This window comes from Lemur catta, chromosome 21, assembly GCF_020740605.2.
Source record: "Lemur catta isolate mLemCat1 chromosome 21, mLemCat1.pri, whole genome shotgun sequence".
Classification (NCBI taxonomy): domain Eukaryota; kingdom Metazoa; phylum Chordata; class Mammalia; order Primates; family Lemuridae; genus Lemur; species Lemur catta.
Window position 1 is genome coordinate 7,064,140 of NC_059148.1, and position 18,694 is coordinate 7,082,833.

Here is an 18,694-nt window from a genome sequence, read left to right on the forward strand (position 1 = left end):
GGCGACCTTTCTCTACCCCGTGAGGGGCATCTACGGGAAACCCACAGCCAACGTCACACTCAGTGGTGCTTCCCCTAAGGTCAGGAACAGAGCTATCCGCTCTCGCCACTTCCGGCCAACAGTGCGCTAGAGGTCCCAGCCAGAGAAGTCAGGCAAGAACTAAAATAGAAAGCACCCAGATGGAAAAGAAAAAAATCAAACCATCTTTAATCATAACTGACATAATCCTGTACATAGAAAATCCAAAGTCTACAAAAAAACAACTAGAACTTATATATGAGTTTAGCAAAGTGACGGGACACAAGGTCAATATACAAATAATAAACTGTGTCTATGCTAGATGAATAACCAGAATTGAAACTAGAGTACTACTCAATAGCACCAAACATACAAAATACCTAAGTATAAACCTAATAAAATATGTGCAGAATCTATGTGCTGAAAAACTGCCAATTTCTTTGATATGAGAGATATCAAAGAAGACATAATAAATGTAGAAATAGTCTATGTTTATGATTTAGAAGACTCAATATTGTTAGGACGTCAATTCTCCCCAAATTGATCCACAGATTAACACAATTCCAATTAAAAGTCCATTTGAATTTTTTACAGAAATCAAGATACTGTTTCTAAAGTCTACATGGAATGGCAAAGGAGCTAGAAAAGCCAAAAAAAATTTTTGAGAAAGAAAAGCAAAGTCTGAGGATTTGTGCTATCTGACTTCAAGATTTCAAATCATCAAGAAGGTGTGGCATCAGTGGAAGGACAGACACACAGCTCAAGGGACAGAAGAGAGCCCAGAAACAGATGCACACCTCCATGGTGACCTGATCCCTAAGAAAGGTGCAAGGGCAACCCAAGGTAAATGCCTGCCCAGGGCCCAGCAGCCCCAGCCCAGGTGCCGGAATCTGACGAGCACACAGAACTGGACAGCCGTACTGTCAACCACCAAAACCTAGGAAGGTGCCAGTGTCCCGAACGGAGACCACAGAGGCACCCCCCCACACTGTGGCACAACCACACAGTGGGGGCTACTCTGCGGCGGAAATGACCCTGACATGCACGTGATGGGGGTGAATCACTCTAAGTCACAGAGGCCAGGTTCAAAGGCCACTTACTGTGTGGCTCCACTCCTAGGACATTCTGGAACTGGCAAAACAAAGGGGCACCCCGAAAGAACACGAGGCATAAGGGAAATGTTCTCTGTATCTTGACTGCTGCGTTGGTTACATGACTCTATACATTTGTCAAAACTCATAGAACTGCACCAAAAAGTGAACTTAACTCTATGTAAACTAAAAAATCAATTGAAAAAACTGGAAAACACTTGGTCACTAATCTCTACATTCGTGAATAGCCACGAACCAACCAGCCAACAGCTAGCTAAAAGACAACAAAATACCAAGAACAGGTCACTAAAAGTGTGAAAAGGAAATGCCGGTTCTATTTTTTTTTCCCTTTTTAATCAAGCAACACACTTGCTTCTCAGAGAGCCTCTCCTTCCTGGCAGTGACACAGGCACGTGGAGGCAGGGACCGGGCAACCACCGCACCTCACGCGAGTCAGCCCGCAGAGAGCGCCCAAAGCCCCAGGGCCTCGCCAGCCTGCTCTGACACCTCGACCCACGACCCACGGTCCAGGCTGGGATGTCCCAGAACAGCATGCTGCCACCTCTGCAACAAAGTCCAGCCCCCAGGACACTTCCCAGGAGCGAGAGACGACTGCCTCGTCTGAATGCTCCCTCCACCCCACCTGAAGGAAAAGCTACTTTCCCCTGGGACAGATTTTAAACTGGGAAAATCAGATACATATGTATATAATTAAATCAGGTCAAAAAGCTTCTCAAGAGAGGCACATGTAAAAGGTACCCTAACCAAGGTGTAACGTAATAAAAGTATATCTGGTCTTTGTCTCCAGTTCGCAGCACAGGGCTCCTAAAACCCTGGGGATTTCCTGAGTTATAGGAGTATCTGTGTTATTCAAAAGGACCCTTAGGTCAGGCCCAAAATCGCAGCACTTTAGAAGGCCAAGGCAGGAAGATCACTTGAGGCCAGGAGTTTGAGACCAACCTGGGCAACTTGGAGAGGCACACACCCCCAGCCCATCTCTACAAAAAATTTTTAAAATTAGCCAGGTGATGGTGCACACCTATAGTCCCAGCTCCTCCAGAGGCTGAGGTGGGAGGATCACTTGAGCCTAGGAGTTCAAGGCTGCAGTGAGCCCTAACTGTGCCACTGCACTCCAGCCTGGGTGACAGAGTGAGCCCCTATCTCCTTTAAAAAAAAAAAAAAAAAACCCCACACCTGAGCTTGTGGGAATGAGATGGCTCAGGGTGGGGTCTCCAGAAAGATCAAATGCATGACTAAAGGGTGGGAACTTTCAGGCTGTCCCCCACCTCCGGGGAGTGAAGGCGGGGCTGGAGATTGGGTTATAAAATCTCTTAAAGGAGACTTGGAGAGCTTCCTGGTTGTGAAGGTATCCATGTGCTGGGACGGTGGAGCACCCAACTCCAGGACACAGAGATTCCTGCACTCACGATCCTCCTAGACCTCGCCCTGTGTATCTCTTCAGCTGGCTGTTCACTTGTTTCCTTTATCATAACCATCGTAAGCAAAACGCTCTCCTGAGTTCCATGAATCTTCTAGCAAATAATTAACCAGCCTGAAGACTACAAATCTGTAGCTGGCCAGGCAGAAGCGTGGTGGGTAGCCAGGATCCCCATTTGCAGCTGGCATCTAAAGTAGAGGCAGTTGTGTGGGACCGAGTGCTTTATCCTGTGAGAGCTGACACCACTCCAGGTAACAGCGTCAGAGCTGACGTGCTGGACACCCACGTGGTGGCAGAGGACTGGAGGAGGGGTGTGGATACCCCCCCCACAGGGAAATCTTCTAGTCGGGATTCCTGAGCCCAGCCGAAGCTGTCGAGTGGAACCCTCCCCCCCACACAGGCCCTTCTCCACATGGGAACCTCTTCTTTCTCAGGCAACATTCCAGTGTAGTTTCTGGAAAGCCTCTCTGCTTCCCAGAAGAACTCGAGAGTGCACACTGAGAATCTGACCCCAGCTGGGCTGTCTCCCAGCGCCAGAACCCACAGTCACTCACACACATTTCTGCCACCCCACGTCAAAGGAAAAGCAGGGCCACGACTCAGGAAGGACGGCGGCATCAGAACTGCACAGCCGAGGTCCCATCATGTGCAACAGTCCCTCTGAGAGTCTCGATGGGCTGTGGGTGTGAGTCTGGCAGGCAGTTCTTTCCCATCTTTCCCTCAGAAATAAAGTTGAAATGTGGCTTTTCCTGCAAAAGGTAGCATTTTTAAACTAAGTCCCTGATCCAAGAGGGGTCTGTGATCTGTATGTGGCCTATTTATGACAAAATAAGTTACATAAAGGGCTGGGTGCAGTGGCTCGTGCCTGTAACCCTAGTACTCTGGGAGGCCGAGGCAGGAGGATTGCTTGAGCTCAAGAGTTCAAGACCAGCCTGAGCAAAAGCAAGACCCCGTCTCTACCAAAATTAGAAAAATTATCTGGGCATCATGGTGTGTGACTATAGTCCCAGCTGCTTGGGAGGCTAGGGCAGGAGGATTGCTTGAGCCCAGGAGTTTGAGGTTGCTGTGAGCAATCACAGTGCCACTGCCCTCTACCCAGGCAACAGAGCGAGACCCTGTCTCAAAAAAAAAAAAAAAAAGAAAGAAAGAAAGCAAGCAAGCAAGCAAGCATAGAAAACATCCAGAAACTTTAGAGCAACAATTTAATACTAGTTTACTATATTTTATAATAGTAACAGCCTACAAAGATAGCAGACTTAAAAATCCATCCTGAAGAGCTTTTGGAATGGCAGAATGAGGACCTCCAAAATCTGCTCCTCCATAAAAGCAATAAGAACACTAACAAAAATGGTCAAAATCAACTTTTTCAAAACTCTGGAAATTAAAGAAAGCCTTTAAACCATCTGAGGAGTGTTTACTCAAGAAAAACAGCTGAATCTTGGTAAGAACAAGGAGTTTCGTGGCATTTTAACTTACGCTATTCCCAATCTCTCTCCCCAGCTCTGTGGTAGCCACTGAAAAGGCAGAACAGGTCCCCAAGACCCCAGCCACAGAGAACTGTCACTCGGAGACCTCTCTGGCTGCCCTCATGGAAGGACTCGTCTTTGTTTGCCTGACTCAGAGTTCACTCCGTGAAAATAGCCCAGTACCCAGGGCACGTGTCAAAAGGAATCAGTGGCACACGGTTCACACTTACAGTGGCCTGAGGCTGTGATACCAGCTGGGCAAACAAGAGGGTTGCCAAAAGCCCTGACGGAAAAAGCTGGACAATGAGATGTCCGTGGAGGACTCTGAAAAGTTCCAGCATACGTGTGGGGTCTGGGGGCCCACGTGGCCCTGTGCCTGCCCAGCACAGACCTCAGAAGGGCCTTAACTTCCCCTCTGGTTGCCCAGGAAGCTCTGTGCAGGTGGGAAGGCAAGGCCAAGGCAGCAGGGTCAGCCGCTGGAGCACCGCAGGTGAGCACCAACAAGCCCACACAGCCCCCTGGCAAAGACCAGGAGACATTGTTTTTGGGAATTTAAGGAAATCTGTGTCCAATAATCAGGTGACCACTTAGCTAACAGAAACTGTGACTTCAGTGGCCACTTATGACAAGACTTCACAAAATTAGTCTAGGGAAGTCACTATTCTAAGCTGAACCATGTGTCACCCAGAATTCACAAGTGGAAGTCCTAAACCCCAGGACCTCAGAATGTGACTGTATTCGTACAGGGTCTTTACAGAGGTAATCAAGTTAGAAATGAGGTCATTTAGGGGCCCTTACCCAGTATGACTGGCGTCGTTATGCAAAGGGGAAATCTGGAGACAAACGTGCGCGGGGAGGAAGGCGCGAACGTGGAGACCGCCAGCATCCAACCCAGGTGCGCGGCGCCTGCACAGCCCTCAGAAGGAGCTGACCCTCCGGACACCTCGACTTTACACTTCCAGCCCCCAAACCATGAGCAATGTATTTCTGTTTGTGATACTTTGTTACAGCAGCCCCTGAGCAACAACCACAAACAGCAAAACAATCAACTTTGGGCGGGGAAGGTCATCTGATTTCTAGAGCTGCCACATACTATTTTAAACTTCCCATCCTCAACAGAAAAACTACGAGACACGCAAAGGAATAGGAAAGTATAGATAGTCCACACATGGCAGGAAAAAGCAGTTAGCATGACACACACTATCTCTGAGGAGACTGGACTTGCCAAACAAGACTTTAAATCACCTACAATAAACATGTTCAAAGAACTAAAAAAAAAGTCTAAAAAATGAAAGAGTAATGTCCCACCACGTAGAGAATATCAAAGAAGAAATAGAAATTATGAAATGTTCACTAGAGGGGTTCACCAGATTTGAGCAGGCAGAAGAAAGATCAGCAAACTTGAAGATGGAACAATTGTTATCCATTCTGAGGAAGAGAAAGAAAAAGAATGAAGAAAAAAGAACGGAAGGGCTGGGAGTGGTGGCTCACGCCTGTAATCGTAGCACTCTGGGAGGCCGAGGCGGGCGGATCGTTTGAGCTCAGGAGGAGTTCGAGACCAGCCTGAACAAGAGCGAGACCCCGTCTCTACTAAAAATAGAAAAAATTAGCTGGGCCTGGTGGCGCATGCCTGTAGTCCCAGCTACTTGGGAGGCTGACGCAGGAGGATCGCTTGAGCCCAGGAGTTTGAGGTTGCTGTGAGCGAGGCTGACACCACGGCACTCACTCTAGCCCGGGCAACAGAGTGAGACTCTGTCTCAAAAAATAATAATAATAATAAATTAAAAATAAAAAGAAAAGAAATTAAACTAAAAATATATAGAAAAATCAGCCGGGCATGGTGGTGCATGCCTGTAGTCCCAGCTACTCGGGAAGCTGAGGCAGGAGGATCACTGAAGCCCAGGAGTTTGAGGTTGCTGTGAGCGAGGCTGACACCACGGCACTCACTCTAGCCCGGGCAACAGAGTGAGACTCTGTCTCAAAAAAAAAAAAAAAAAAAAAGAACAGAGCCTCAGAGACCTGTGAGATATCACTAAGTGTAACAATGGATGTTAATGGGAGTCCCACAAAGAGAAGTGAAATATTAAATAAAAGAGCAAGGAGAATATTTGAGGAAACCATGGCTGAAACTTCCCCAAATTTTATGGAAAACATTAATCTATACATCTGAGAAACTCAACACACTCCCACTAGAACAAACTTAAAGACATCTGCACCTAGAGACATCTATCGAAGACCAAAGACAAAAGAGAGCTTCCATGAGGCTAACAGCCAGGTCTTCTAGAGCCCATTCTACTAAGTGAAGTAGCCCAAGAACGGAAAAACAAGCACCACATGGGCTCACCATCAAACTGGTGTTAACTGATCAACACTTAAGTGCACATATAGTAATAACCTTCATCGGGTGTCAGGCAGATGGGAGGGGGATGGGCATATACACCTCTAATGGGTGTGGTACGCACCATCTGGGGGATGGACACACCTGAAGCTCTGACTCCAGTGGACCAAGGGCAATATACGTGACCTAAACATTTGTACCCCCATAATAAGCTGATATAAAAAAAATTAAACAAAAACAAAAACAGCCAGCTCTTCATCAGAACCCACGCGGGCCAGAACGCAACGGGATGACATGCTCCCACTGCCAAGAAAAGGCTGTCAACCAAGAATTCTGTGTCCAGAAAACTATGCTTCAAAAGTACAGAAGAGATTAAGACACTTTCAGATAAAAACTCAGAAAATTCACTGCTAGTGGACCTGCTCCACAAGAAATCCTGAAGGGCCTTCAGGCTGAAATAAAAGGACGTAGTAACTCAAATCCATAGAAGATAGATCTTTGAAAATATCTACATTGATAAAACTTTACCTAGAATGACTAAGAAAAGAAAACAGACTCAAATTACTAAAAGCAGGAATGAAAGCAGGGACCATCACAACCTCATAGAAATAAAAAAGGATCATAAGGGAATTCTATGAACAAATATATGCTAATGAACTAGATAATGCAGATCAAATGGAAAAAATTCCTAGAAAGACACAAACTATAATACCAAAACTGGCTCAAGAAGAAATAGAAACTCTAAATAGACCTGTAAGAAGTAAGACTGAATTAGTAATTAAATAACTTAGGACAAAGAAAAGCCTGGGCCAAGGTTTCACTGGGTGAATCCTATCAAACATTTAAAAAATTAATACCAATCCTTCACAAACTATTCCACACGATAGAAAAGGAAGGAATACTTTCAACTCATTTTATGAAGCAAGCATTACCCTGATACCAACACTAGACAAAGATATCACAAGAAAACCACAGACCACTATTCCTCAGCACTATATATCCAAAAATCTTTAACAAAATACTAGCAAAACAAATCCATATAAAAATGGTTATATGCCACGATCAAGTGGCATTTATCCTAGGAATGTAAGATTGGTTTAACTTTCAAAAAGCAATATCCCGTATTAGTAAAATAAAAAACAAGAAAACCACATGATCAGTTCAACAGAAGGAGAAAAAACATGAGGCAAAATCCAATATCCATTCCTGGTAAAACTCTCAGCAAACCAGGAAAAGAAGGAAATTTCCTCACTCTGATAAAACCCATAGCTAACACAGCACACCGAGTGAGGAAAGGCAGTCACCAAGGACCACACACTGTGTGATTCCATGTACGTGAACTGTCTGGAACTGGCAACTACACGGAGGCAGAAGGCACGCTGGTGGCTCCTGGCGACTGGGAGAACTGGCAGTGACTGCTAGTGGGTCTGGGGGTTTCCTTGAGGTGTGACGAAATGTGCTAAAATCAGGTAGTTGTGATGGCTGCACAACTCTGAATATACAAAAACCCACTGTATTGTATAGTTTAACAGGTCAAATTTTACAGCACATAAATTACTTCAATAAAACTATCATATAAAAGAACACATCCTTCAGAATTTGAGAAGCCCTTGCTACAAATAACGCTACAATCATATTTACTCAGAAAAGGTTTACAACTAGTTTTAAATGGTTCTTCATATAATTGACCCTTGAACAACATGGGCTTGAACTGCAAGAGTCCACTTTTATGCAGATTTTCTTCCACCTCTGCCACCCCTGAGACAGCAAGACCAACCCCTCCTTTCTCCTCAGCCTACTCAGCGTGACGATGACGAGGATAAAAACCATTGTGATGATCCAGTTTGACTTAATGAATGGTAAATATATTTTCTTTTTTTTCTTTTTTTTTTTTTTGAGACAGAGTCTCACTCTGTTGCCCGGGCTAGAGTGCCGTGGCGTCAGCCTAGCTCACAGCAACCTCAAACTCCTGGGCTCAAGCAATCCTCCTGCCTCAGCCTCCCGAGTAGCTGGGACTACAGGCATGTGACACCATGCCTGGCTAATTTTTTCTATATATATTTTTAGCTGTACATATAATTTCTTTCTATTTTCAGTAGAGACAGGGTCTCACTCTTGCTCAGGCTGGTCTCGAACTCCTGAGCTCGAACAATCTGCCCACCTCGGCCTCCCGGAGTGCTAGGATTACAGGCGTGAGCCACCGCGCCTGGACTTATATTTTCTTTTCCTTATGATTTTCTTAATAATATTTTCTTTTGTGTAGCTTACTTTATCATAAAAACACAGTATACAATGCACCACATACAAAGTATGTGTTAATCGACTGTTTATATTTATCAGTAAGGCTTCTGGCCAACAGTAGACTATTAGTAGTTAAGATTTGGGGGAGTCAATAGTTATACATGGATTTTCAACTACAAGGGGGGTTGGTACCCCTAAACCCCTGCACTATTCAAGGGCAAACTGTATAAAGAACAATCTGAATCTTGTAGACTGTGGCTCAAAGTTTCATTCCCACCACAGATTTACACTTACAGTACACACTCAAGGCTGCAAAACACAAGGGACAAAAATCTCCCAACAAAAAAGACATTTTTTCCCCCTGCCTGCACAAAGACAAGCAAGTTTCCTCTTTTATGAAATACGAACAGAATGACCTGGAGGCTGGAGGACTAAATCCTTGGCACAGGGTGTGGAGGGCACAAGCACAGCCCGCGGGCAGTCCCGGCTCATGCCAACAGGGTGGGTGGCTGCAGCGCGGCGCAGCTCTGGCGGGCAGGACCAGGACACTCACCTCAAGCTCTTCACTGTCCTTGGGCTTCTCCTCAGAGGTCTGTTTAACAAAGTCAGGGATGAGGATTTCCAGGGTGGCTCGGGCTACGGGGAAAGAAAAGCCAGAGGGTGAGGCCTGGGCATAGCCCTCTTCCCAGGGCTCAGGCAGATATGCCACTCAGCTGCAGAATGAGCTGTGCACTGGCTTCCATCCCACAGCTCAGGGGGCAAGTGAGGGCCCCAGGGAGTGGCAGCACTTCAGAGGCAGGGTCAGGAGAGCACAGAGGGAAGAGCCCACCCCAAGGACAGGAGACGGGAGGCAGGCTGCAGGAGGCCCACGAGCCACATGGAGAGCCTGTGCTCTCTCACCCAGGGGTCCTGGAGCGGGGGGGAGGGGCTCAGACCTGCGTTCTAGGGAATCCTTTGGGTGGTGTATAAGAAAACGGCTCAGTAGGCCCTGGACCGAGCAGGAAGGCCAGAGAGCAGGTGGCTGCAAGCATCCAGACCAGGCAGCAGCGGCAGGGCCTGCTACGGCCAGGACTGAGGGACACTCTGGAGAGTGTCTGCAGGGAAGAGCACAGGGACAGCCCAGGGCTCAGAGCACAGGCACCACATGAGCAGGGCTATCACGGCCACAGGGCTGGGGTGCAACAGCCAGAGGGCTGGTGGCTCAGCTCAGTCTGACCCTGCAGAGCTCTAAGTGCTGCAGGAGACGCAAGCAGAGATGTCGACGGAGGGCAGCCAGTCTGGGCAGGAGAAGTGGATTTCAGCACGAGGGAAAGAGCAGGTGAGCCCGCAGAGGGAAGCTCCCCAGGGCCTCTCCATCCCTGTGCCAGGCCCCACCCCACAGGTAATTGGCTCAAAACCTTGCTAACACCCAGTCTGTTGAGCTGAAAAGGTCTTTTAGGCAGAACCTAAGACAGCAGTCCTTCCTGGTGACTAGGGAGAAGTGTGCACGCCCAGGACAGTGGCGCGGAGGGAAGGACAGGCAGTAACTGCAACGCAGAAGGCTCCCAGCTGGCCTCAGCACCTGCCACTGAAAGGACGCAGCACTGAGGGGCACTCTGATTCCCATGAGCAAAAACACCTGCACTGTCCCTGAGACCTAGTGTGACCAGGATACAACTGACACACTTCCTGCTTTGAGACCTGCTTTGGGAGACACAGCAATGGTATCAACCCCAAGAATGGACCTGAAGGTGTGAGGGCCTGGGGTGTACCCAACACCACCCTGCAATGTGGCCCACACCTCAGAAGAGGCCAAATGACCCTGATGCTGGGGCAGAACGGTCTCCTGCAAAGGAATGCCCAGTGTTACCAGTGCCAGCTGTTACCAGTGCCCGCTGTTACAAGTGCCCACTGTTACTAGTGCCGACTCTTACTAGTGTCCACTCTTACTAGTGCCCACTGTTACTAGTGCCGACTCTTACTAGTGCCCGCTGTTACCAGTGCCCGCTGTTACTAGTGCCCACTGTTACAAGTGCCGACTGTTACTAGTGCCCGCTGTTACCAGTGCCCGCTGTTACTAGTGCTGACTCTTACCAGTGCCCACTCTTACTAGTACCCACTGTTACTAGTGCCGACTCTTACTAGTGCCCGCTGTTACAAGTGCTGACTGTTACAAGTGCCGACTGCTACTAGTGCCCGCTGTTACCAGTGCCCGCTGTTATAAGTGCCCGCTGTTACTAGTGCTGACTCTTACCAGTGCCCACTCTTATTAGTGCCCACTGTTACTAGTGCCGACTCTTACTAGTGCCAACTGTTACAAGTGCCGACTGTTACTAGTGCCCGCTGTTACCAGTGCCCGCTGTTATAAGTGCCCGCTGTTACTAGTGCTCTTACTAGTGCCCACTCTTACTAGTGCCCACTGTTACTAGTGCCGATTGTTACTAGTGCCTACTCTTACTAGTGCCCGCTGTTACCAGTGCCCGCTGTTACTAGTGCCCACTGTTAAAAGTGCCGACTGTTACTAGTGCCCGCTGTTACCAGTGCCCGCTGTTACTAGTGCTGACTCTTACTAGTGCCCGCTGTTACAAGTGCTGACTGTTACTAGTGCTGACTCTTATCAGTGCCCACTCTTACTAGTGCTGTTACTAGTGCCGACTCTTACTAGTGCCCACTGTTACAAGTGCTGACTGTTACTAGTGCCCGCTGTTACCAGTGCCCGCTGTTACTAGTGCTGACTCTTACCAGTGCCCACTCTTACTAGTGCCCACTGTTACTAGTGCCGACTCTTACTAGTGCCCGCTGTTACCAGTGCCCGCTGTTACTAGTGCCCACTGTTACAAGTGCCGACTGTTACTAGTGCCCGCTGTTACCAGTGCCCGCTGTTACTAGTGCTGACTCTTACCAGTGCCCACTCTTACTAGTGCCCGCTGTTACTAGTGCTGACTCTTACCAGTGCCCACTCTTACTAGTGCCCGCTGTTACCAGTGCCAACTGCTACCAGTGCTGACTGTTACTAGTGCCCGCTGTTACCAGTGCTGGCTGTTACTAGTGCCCACTGTTACAAGTGCCCACTGTTACTAGTGCTGACTCTTACTAGTGCCCGCTGTTACAAGTGCCCACTGTTACTAGTGCTGACTCTTACTAGTGCCCGCTGTTACCAGTGCCGACTGTTACCAGTGCCGACTGTTACCAGTGCCCGCTGTTACCAGTGCCGACTGTTACCAGTGCCCGCTGTTACTAGTGCTCTTACTAGTGCCCACTGTTACTAGTGCCGACTCTTACTAGTGCCCGCTGTTACAAGTGCTGTTACCAGTGCCGACTGTTACCAGTGCCCGCTGTTACCAGTGCCCGCTGTTACTAGTGCTGACTCTTACCAGTGCCCACTCTTATTAGTGCCCACTGTTACTAGTGCCGACTGTTACTAGTGCCCGCTGTTACAAGTGCTGTTACCAGTGCCGACTGTTACCAGTGCCCGCTGTTACCAGTGCCCGCTGTTACTAGTGCTGACTCTTACCAGTGCCCACTCTTATTAGTGCCCACTGTTACTAGTGCCGACTGTTACTAGTGCCCGCTGTTACCAGTGCTGTTACCAGTGCCGACTGTTACTAGTGCCCGCTGTTACAAGTGCCCACTGTTACCAGTGCTGACTCTTACTAGTGCCCGCTGTTACTAGTGCTGTTACCAGTGCCGACTGTTACCAGTGCCCGCTGTTACTAGTACTGACTCTTACCAGTGCCCACTCTTATTAGTGCCGACTGTTACTGGTGCCGACTGTTACTAGTGCCCGCTGTTACCAGTGCTGACTGTTACCAGTGCCGACTGTTACTAGTGCCCGCTGTTACTAGTGCCAACTCTTACTAGTGCCCGCTGTTACAAGTGCTGACTGTTACAAGTGCCCACTGTTACTAGTGCCGACTGTTACCAGTGCCCGCTGTTACCAGTGCCCGCTGTTACCAGTGCCGACTGTTACCAGTGCCCGCTGTTACCAGTGCTGGCTGTTACTAGTGCCCGCTGTTACTAGTGCCGACTGTTACTAGTGCCCGCTGTTACAAGTGCCGGCTGTTACCAGTGCCAGCTGTTACCAGTGCTGGCTGTTACTAGTGCCCGCTGTTATTAGTGCCCACTGTTACTAGTGCCAGCACGAAAGCTAACAGGAAGGACATGGTCCAGACACAAGCTTTCAAGGGTATATGCTATGCTGTGAGCAACTGTGGTGACTGCCAAATCTGGAGTCTGAAGGACTCAGGAAAGAGTCTGCATAAATGTCCAACCACTGGAGAATGCTGAAAGCATGCTGATCCGACTCTTCTCTCCTTGTGTGCCCACATTTGCTCAGTTTAAAAACAAACTTGTGCTACAGTGTGCCCCCAACACAGGCCAGTTAGTGCTGAGCATACCCCCAATCCGTGCGTGGCTGAGGTAAGAGACGGACACACCAGCCCAGGTGTCACTCAGCAGAGAGGGGCCTTCTACTTTTAAGTCTCACATTTCACTCTATTTGAGTTTTTCCCAATGAGCATGTAATTTTAAAAATCAAAATAGATGACTATATAAATAAAATGAATGTGTCCCACCCACACCCCCCACCTGCCACCACTGCTCAGCCCCTGCCTACCCATGGTGGGAGAAGCAAGAGGCAGCAGGGGCGTGTCCCTGAGACCCCCAGCAGGCACATGACCAGGCACACGTGTCCCTGAGACCCCCAGCAGGCACATGACCAGGCACACGTGTCCCTGAGGCCCCCAGCAGGCACATGACCAGGCACACGTGTCCCTGAGACCCCCAGCAGGCACATGACCAGGCACACGTGTCCCTGAGACCCCCAGCAGGCACATGACCAGGCGCACGTGTCCCTGAGACCCCCAGCAGGCACATGACCAGGCGCACGTGTCCCTGAGATCCCCAGCAGGCACATGACCAGGCGCACGTGTCCCTGAGACCCCCAGCAGGCACATGACCAGGCGCACGTGTCCCTGAGACCCCCAGCAGGCACATGACCAGGCGCACGTGTCCCTGAGACCCCCAGCAGGCACATGACCAGGCGCACGTGTCCCTGAGACCCCCAGCAGGCACATGACCAGGCGTACGTGTCCCTGAGACCCCCAGCAGGCACATGACCAGGCGCACGTGTCCCTGAGACCCCCAGCAGGCACATGACCAGGCGCACGTGTCCCTGAGACCCCCCCAGCAAGCACATGATCAGGCACACGTGTCCCTGAGACCCCCCCGCCACCAGCAAGCACATGACCAGGCACACGTGTCCCTGAGACCCCCTACCAGGCATATTACCAGCTTTATTCTTCGCAAGTTTTTTGCTGCTTGCAGTTCCAGATCCGTAAGTCACACCATCAATGGTCACCGAGGCACCAAAAGGCTCACTTGGATTCTCTTAAAATTAAAATTACTTGTTTTAAAACACACTTGCCAAGACATTAAAAGCATGTGCACACACAGTCTGCCCACACCAACAGACGAGGAGGAGTCAGGAGCTGCCCTGCAGAGACCTGGGGGCTCCTGAGGCACGGAGGCAGGGCCACGGGGCAGTCAGCAGCAGAGGGCACAGCTGGGCAATCAAGGGAAATGGGGGATGATGGGGTGGGGAGCAGAGAGAAGGCAAGAGGCTGGCGGCAGAGCCTCCTGGGACAGGGACCAACGTCTATGAAAGACGGTCACAGGACAGGCAGGATGGGAAGCACAAGATGTGGTCTGCCGGCCGGGTGCGGTGGCTCACGCCTGTAATCCTAGCACTCTGGGAGGCCGAGGCAGGTGGATCGCTCAAGGTCAGGAGTTCGAGACCAGCCTGAGCAAGAGCGAGACCCCCGTCTCTACTAAAAATAGAATGAAATTATCTGGACAACTAAAAATCTATATAGAAAAAATGAGCCAGGCATGGTGGCGCATGCCTGTAGTCCCAGCTACTCAGGAGGCTGAGGCAGTAGGATCGCTTGAGCCCAGGAGTTTGAGGTTGCTGTGAGCTAGGCTGACGCCACAGCACTCACTCTAGCCCGGGCAACAAAGCGACACTCTGTCTCAAAAAAAAAAAGATGTGGTCTGCCAAAGAAACACACCCAAATGATGAGCGATGCTCTGGGCTTCCAAGGGGAAGACACACTGGTCTTCACAAAGGTGTCACGAGGATGCCCATGGGAGACGCAGCTGCAGGGAAGTGCAGGCCCAAGGACCCTTCAGCCACTCAGGGGTGCCAGGAGACCAGGGAAAGGACACAGTGACAGTGGCGCAGCTCCTCACAAGGAGGCTCTGCGACAACACAGGGCAGGAGCCAGCGAGGCAGACGGGACAGACTGGAAAGGGAAAGCAGAACCATTCCCCACGGGCAGGGCGCAGCTCTGTGACGATGAAGCTTGCCTGCAGCGCACCTGTCTCTGCCCTGCACGCTCCTTCCACGCCAGCAGAACAGGGCTCACGGCCAGCCCCCACCTCCCCAGCCCTGACCGAGTGACGTGTGTGATTCTTTAGGACTGGAACGGGAAGGTCAAACTTACCGCATTCAAAGAAATTATAAACAGGGCGGACCTTGAGGACTCGCTGCATGTACTCGTGCAGGATGCAGACCTCAGATTTCCCATTGGGGTTAATGACAAATTCTGTGACAAGAAAGACCATCTCAGCAACAGTGGGAAGCACTGCTCCAAGCACTCGGGGACCTGGCAGTGTCGCACTACTGAATCACTAACTAGGGCCCACCACCGGGAGCGTGGCAGATTCTGCATTCATGGGATAAACATAAGCTTTGAATGAAGTGCAATTCTTAGGACATACACTCTTAAACACATCAACTTAGAAATAACAGCATAACCCATCTGTTGACATTAAAATCTGGAAGCCCGACGCACCTTTCTTTGTGGGTGCGTCTTGCACGGACAAAGTGATGAGCTTCTGATTGGCCGGCAAGATGGGCCTCTCAGACTCAGCCTGTTTCCGCTTCATTTCTCGGTTGAACTGCCGCCGCTCAGCCCAAGTCCTGAATTTTTTCACAGTAACTTGCTCAAAGTCAAAACGTTTCTCCAGGTAGTTTCGAAATTCCTCAAGATCTGTCCAAGATTACCAGGGAACCCAATTACTGAACTTCCGATGTAGGAGTCACGTCCCCACACCCTAGTGCAGAGGACAGGGACAGGCCGCCCAGTAAACAGGCCACCTGACACCCATTCCCTTCTCCCATCCCTTCGAAGCGCAGCGAAAGCAAAGAATCAGGCCCCTCACTCCACCAGCACAGATCATTCTGGCAGGTCACTTATGGACAAATTTCTGGGATATCCTTTATCTGGAACAAAATCAAGAATATAAAAATGAAAAGAAAAAACGAAAGCCAAAAAAAAATCAGATGGCCTTCCGCACTTTCTCCCTGTATGAAAACAAATGCCTGACTACCAGCAGCAACTCAGGCTCCCATGCACTGGTGGCCCCACACCTCTCTGACCACCTGGCTTTCTTCCTCCGGCCACTTCCACATGCAGTAGCACACCAGCCAGCGCCCTGCCTGGGGGCCTCTGTGCTTGTCACAGCTCTTCCCAGGCCACCTCCCCATCCTCAGCAACAGCTCCCACCCCACCTAGCTCTCCTAGGGCACCTCAAGCTCCAGAGTTACAGGGCAGGCTGGGCAGCAATGCACAGACAACCAGAAACCCAGAACATGGAAAGTACTCTTTGAGAGTGACCCAGCAGGTGGGCTGAAAGAGATTTGCCACCACTGAACAGAGAGCTAAGACTCAAATGGATAGAACTAAGCTAAAGGATGTGGAAAAGAGAATGAGAAATACCAGCACACATGCGAAAGCAACAGCAGGAATTAAGAGGGAACTGTCACAGAACAGTGACAGCCTCCCAACGCTGAGTACATGCATTGAAGAGGCTCACTCTGAGCTCATCAGGAAAAATCAAAACAATACCACATGAGCAAATCCTACTGAAATAGCAAGGCTTCCAGGAAGATCATACAAGTGACCAAAGAGCCAAAGGCCCGTGGGCTGGGCTGGCAGCCACTTCCCCAAAGCAGCCGCAGTGTGCAGCTCTGCAGAGCCCAGGCCAGGGCCCGGGGAGCTGCACCAGGCAGGCTCTCGCGGAGCAGGGAGACAGGCCTTCCCAGCCCCACGAGAGGACGGCACACACCTTCCTAACAGACACAGAGAGGAACTAGGGATGACAGCTTTTAGCAGGAGGAACGAGACCCCAGGAAGGGCATGGATGCAGCTGCACTCCCACAGGCAGGTCCCGGGCAGCAAGGACAGAAGCTCCTTCAGGAAACTTACCAACTGATTCATCTTTGCACACCTCAACTTTGGCCTTCACCTGCCCCAGGGCCCCAGGGGCCGCCTCAGCCCCTAGCGGGTCCTTCTCATCCGGGGGTCCTGAGTCAGTGCCCACGGAGTCAGGATCGTCCAGGGGGAACTCCAGCTCTGCAGATCGGGTCAGGGGCTTGACGGGAGACACTTCCCCACTGGGGGTGAGCTCACTGTTTTGCTCCCGCTCCTCATTGTCCTTCATTTTCTTATAGTGCAGGCAAGGGATGCTACTCAGAGGAGGGTCATGCTTCTGTGGACAGAAAAGTGCAACACAGATCACAAGGATGACCCCAGACGTCTGAAAATCTGATGGCTTTCACCAGCCTCTGCTTGGCTACAGTGCAGTGTGTATAAATGTGCACGTTTTGGTCTGAGAACTTACAAGCCTAAAGTCACGACTGATGCCTCCCCTACCCGTATGCTTCCCGTTCCCAAGAAGTATGGCCTGGACCAGGTGACCACCCGAGACTCTCTGTGTAGGTACACGGGGACTCCGGAGTTATGGAATGTCATGATCCACCCGTCGGGCAGCGGCTCCGTAGGTGGGCGGCCACGACCTGCACAGAAGATGAGAACATGCCATAATCACTTTAAAAACTTAGAACTGTTGCCACGGCATCTCCTGCAGATGAAACTGCTCCATGTTTGTGTACTTGCTTACCTGGGTCTTCCCAGAGAACCTCAGCTCCTGTCCACCTTGCTCACTGCCATGCCCCCAGGGCCCAGGACAGCATGTGGCACAAGGTGGTAATGCAATGTGTCAAACCAGCACAGGAAGGAGCACAGAACAGGGCTGTGCTAGACACAAGTCCTCAGCGCCTGCCTCCACGGCTGCTGCAGTCCTCCTGCCTGCTCGGCCACGGCCAGGGGCACTCTGGGGCTGGGTCAGCTTTGCTGATAAACTGCGTGTCTGTCAGCTGCTGCTCCCAGTGACCAGGTGACAAGTCTTTATTATAACTGAGCTACATACTCTCACCAGCATACGAAACACTACTTGGAATCAGTAAGCCTCTAAATGGGTTTCAAGATACCCTTCCCAACCCCTTCCAGGCAGTCATGAGCTAGAGGTTTAAGATTTATCATCCACTCAACACCTGCCTGACAGACCTATTGCTGGAAAGAGCATAAAGCAAAGATTTAACTAAAACTAATTTTCTTGTAGGTATTGGAAACAAATTAAAAATTTAGAAACAAACAAACAAAAAAAAAGCAAGTGAAATCTAAAAAAATACATGTGGGGGAAAAAAGTTCCAGTGACTCTCGGGAAAGGAAGTGGCACTTCACGGCCAGGACCCAGCCACAGCCCTCACCCTGGGCCTGGCACCTGCACACAGACCCGTCAGGTGATGGCCCCAGGAAGGGAGTGACACAGGTCGGGGTACATGCACACCGGTGCTCTCCCCAGGGGCTCTGCCAAAACGGAGCTGCCTCGCTGCAGCTCTGGGCTAAGTCAGGAGAAGCGGCAAATGGAATAGAGAGCCGAGCACAAAAAGGGACACAGGTCTAGCCAGGCTGCTCCTCTGTGACAGTGAGCGGACACAAAGTCAACCCAGGCACCTGAAGCGCTCACGCATAGCTCTCCACGCATGAGCACCCAGGTAGGCAGGCCAGGCCTGCTGCTGACCTGTGGGCTGCACAGAATGGGCATGGGCTTCCCTGCTTGGAGTGGGCCTGCTGAAGCCACAGAGGGGCAGGAGCCGGCCCTCCAGGCACCAAGGCAGACTGCCCCTGCCTCTTCCAGAAGCTGCAGCCCCAGGTTCACCCTGCCTGTCACCACCTATCCCAACAGTCCTTCTGCTCAACTACATGGGCAGAAGCAC

General features: G+C 50.3%; 1 protein-coding gene across 4 annotated transcripts in view; it reads right to left on the bottom strand.

Moving 5' to 3' along the window:
* Positions 1-18,694, bottom strand: part of DGCR8 (DGCR8 microprocessor complex subunit) — a 40,441-nt gene that overhangs the window by 7,923 nt on the left and 13,824 nt on the right. For all 4 annotated transcript variants that reach the window (XM_045535060.1, XM_045535058.1, XM_045535056.1 and 1 more), the window contains exons 4-9: positions 17,289-17,431; positions 16,842-17,124; positions 15,426-15,623; positions 15,075-15,176; positions 13,861-13,959; positions 9,146-9,228 (exon numbers count right to left, since the gene is read on the bottom strand). In XM_045535060.1, coding sequence (XP_045391016.1) covers positions 9,146-9,228; positions 13,861-13,959; positions 15,075-15,176; positions 15,426-15,623; positions 16,842-17,124; positions 17,289-17,431 — 908 coding nt within the window. The remainder of the gene's footprint in view (positions 1-9,145; positions 9,229-13,860; positions 13,960-15,074; positions 15,177-15,425; positions 15,624-16,841; positions 17,125-17,288; positions 17,432-18,694) is intronic.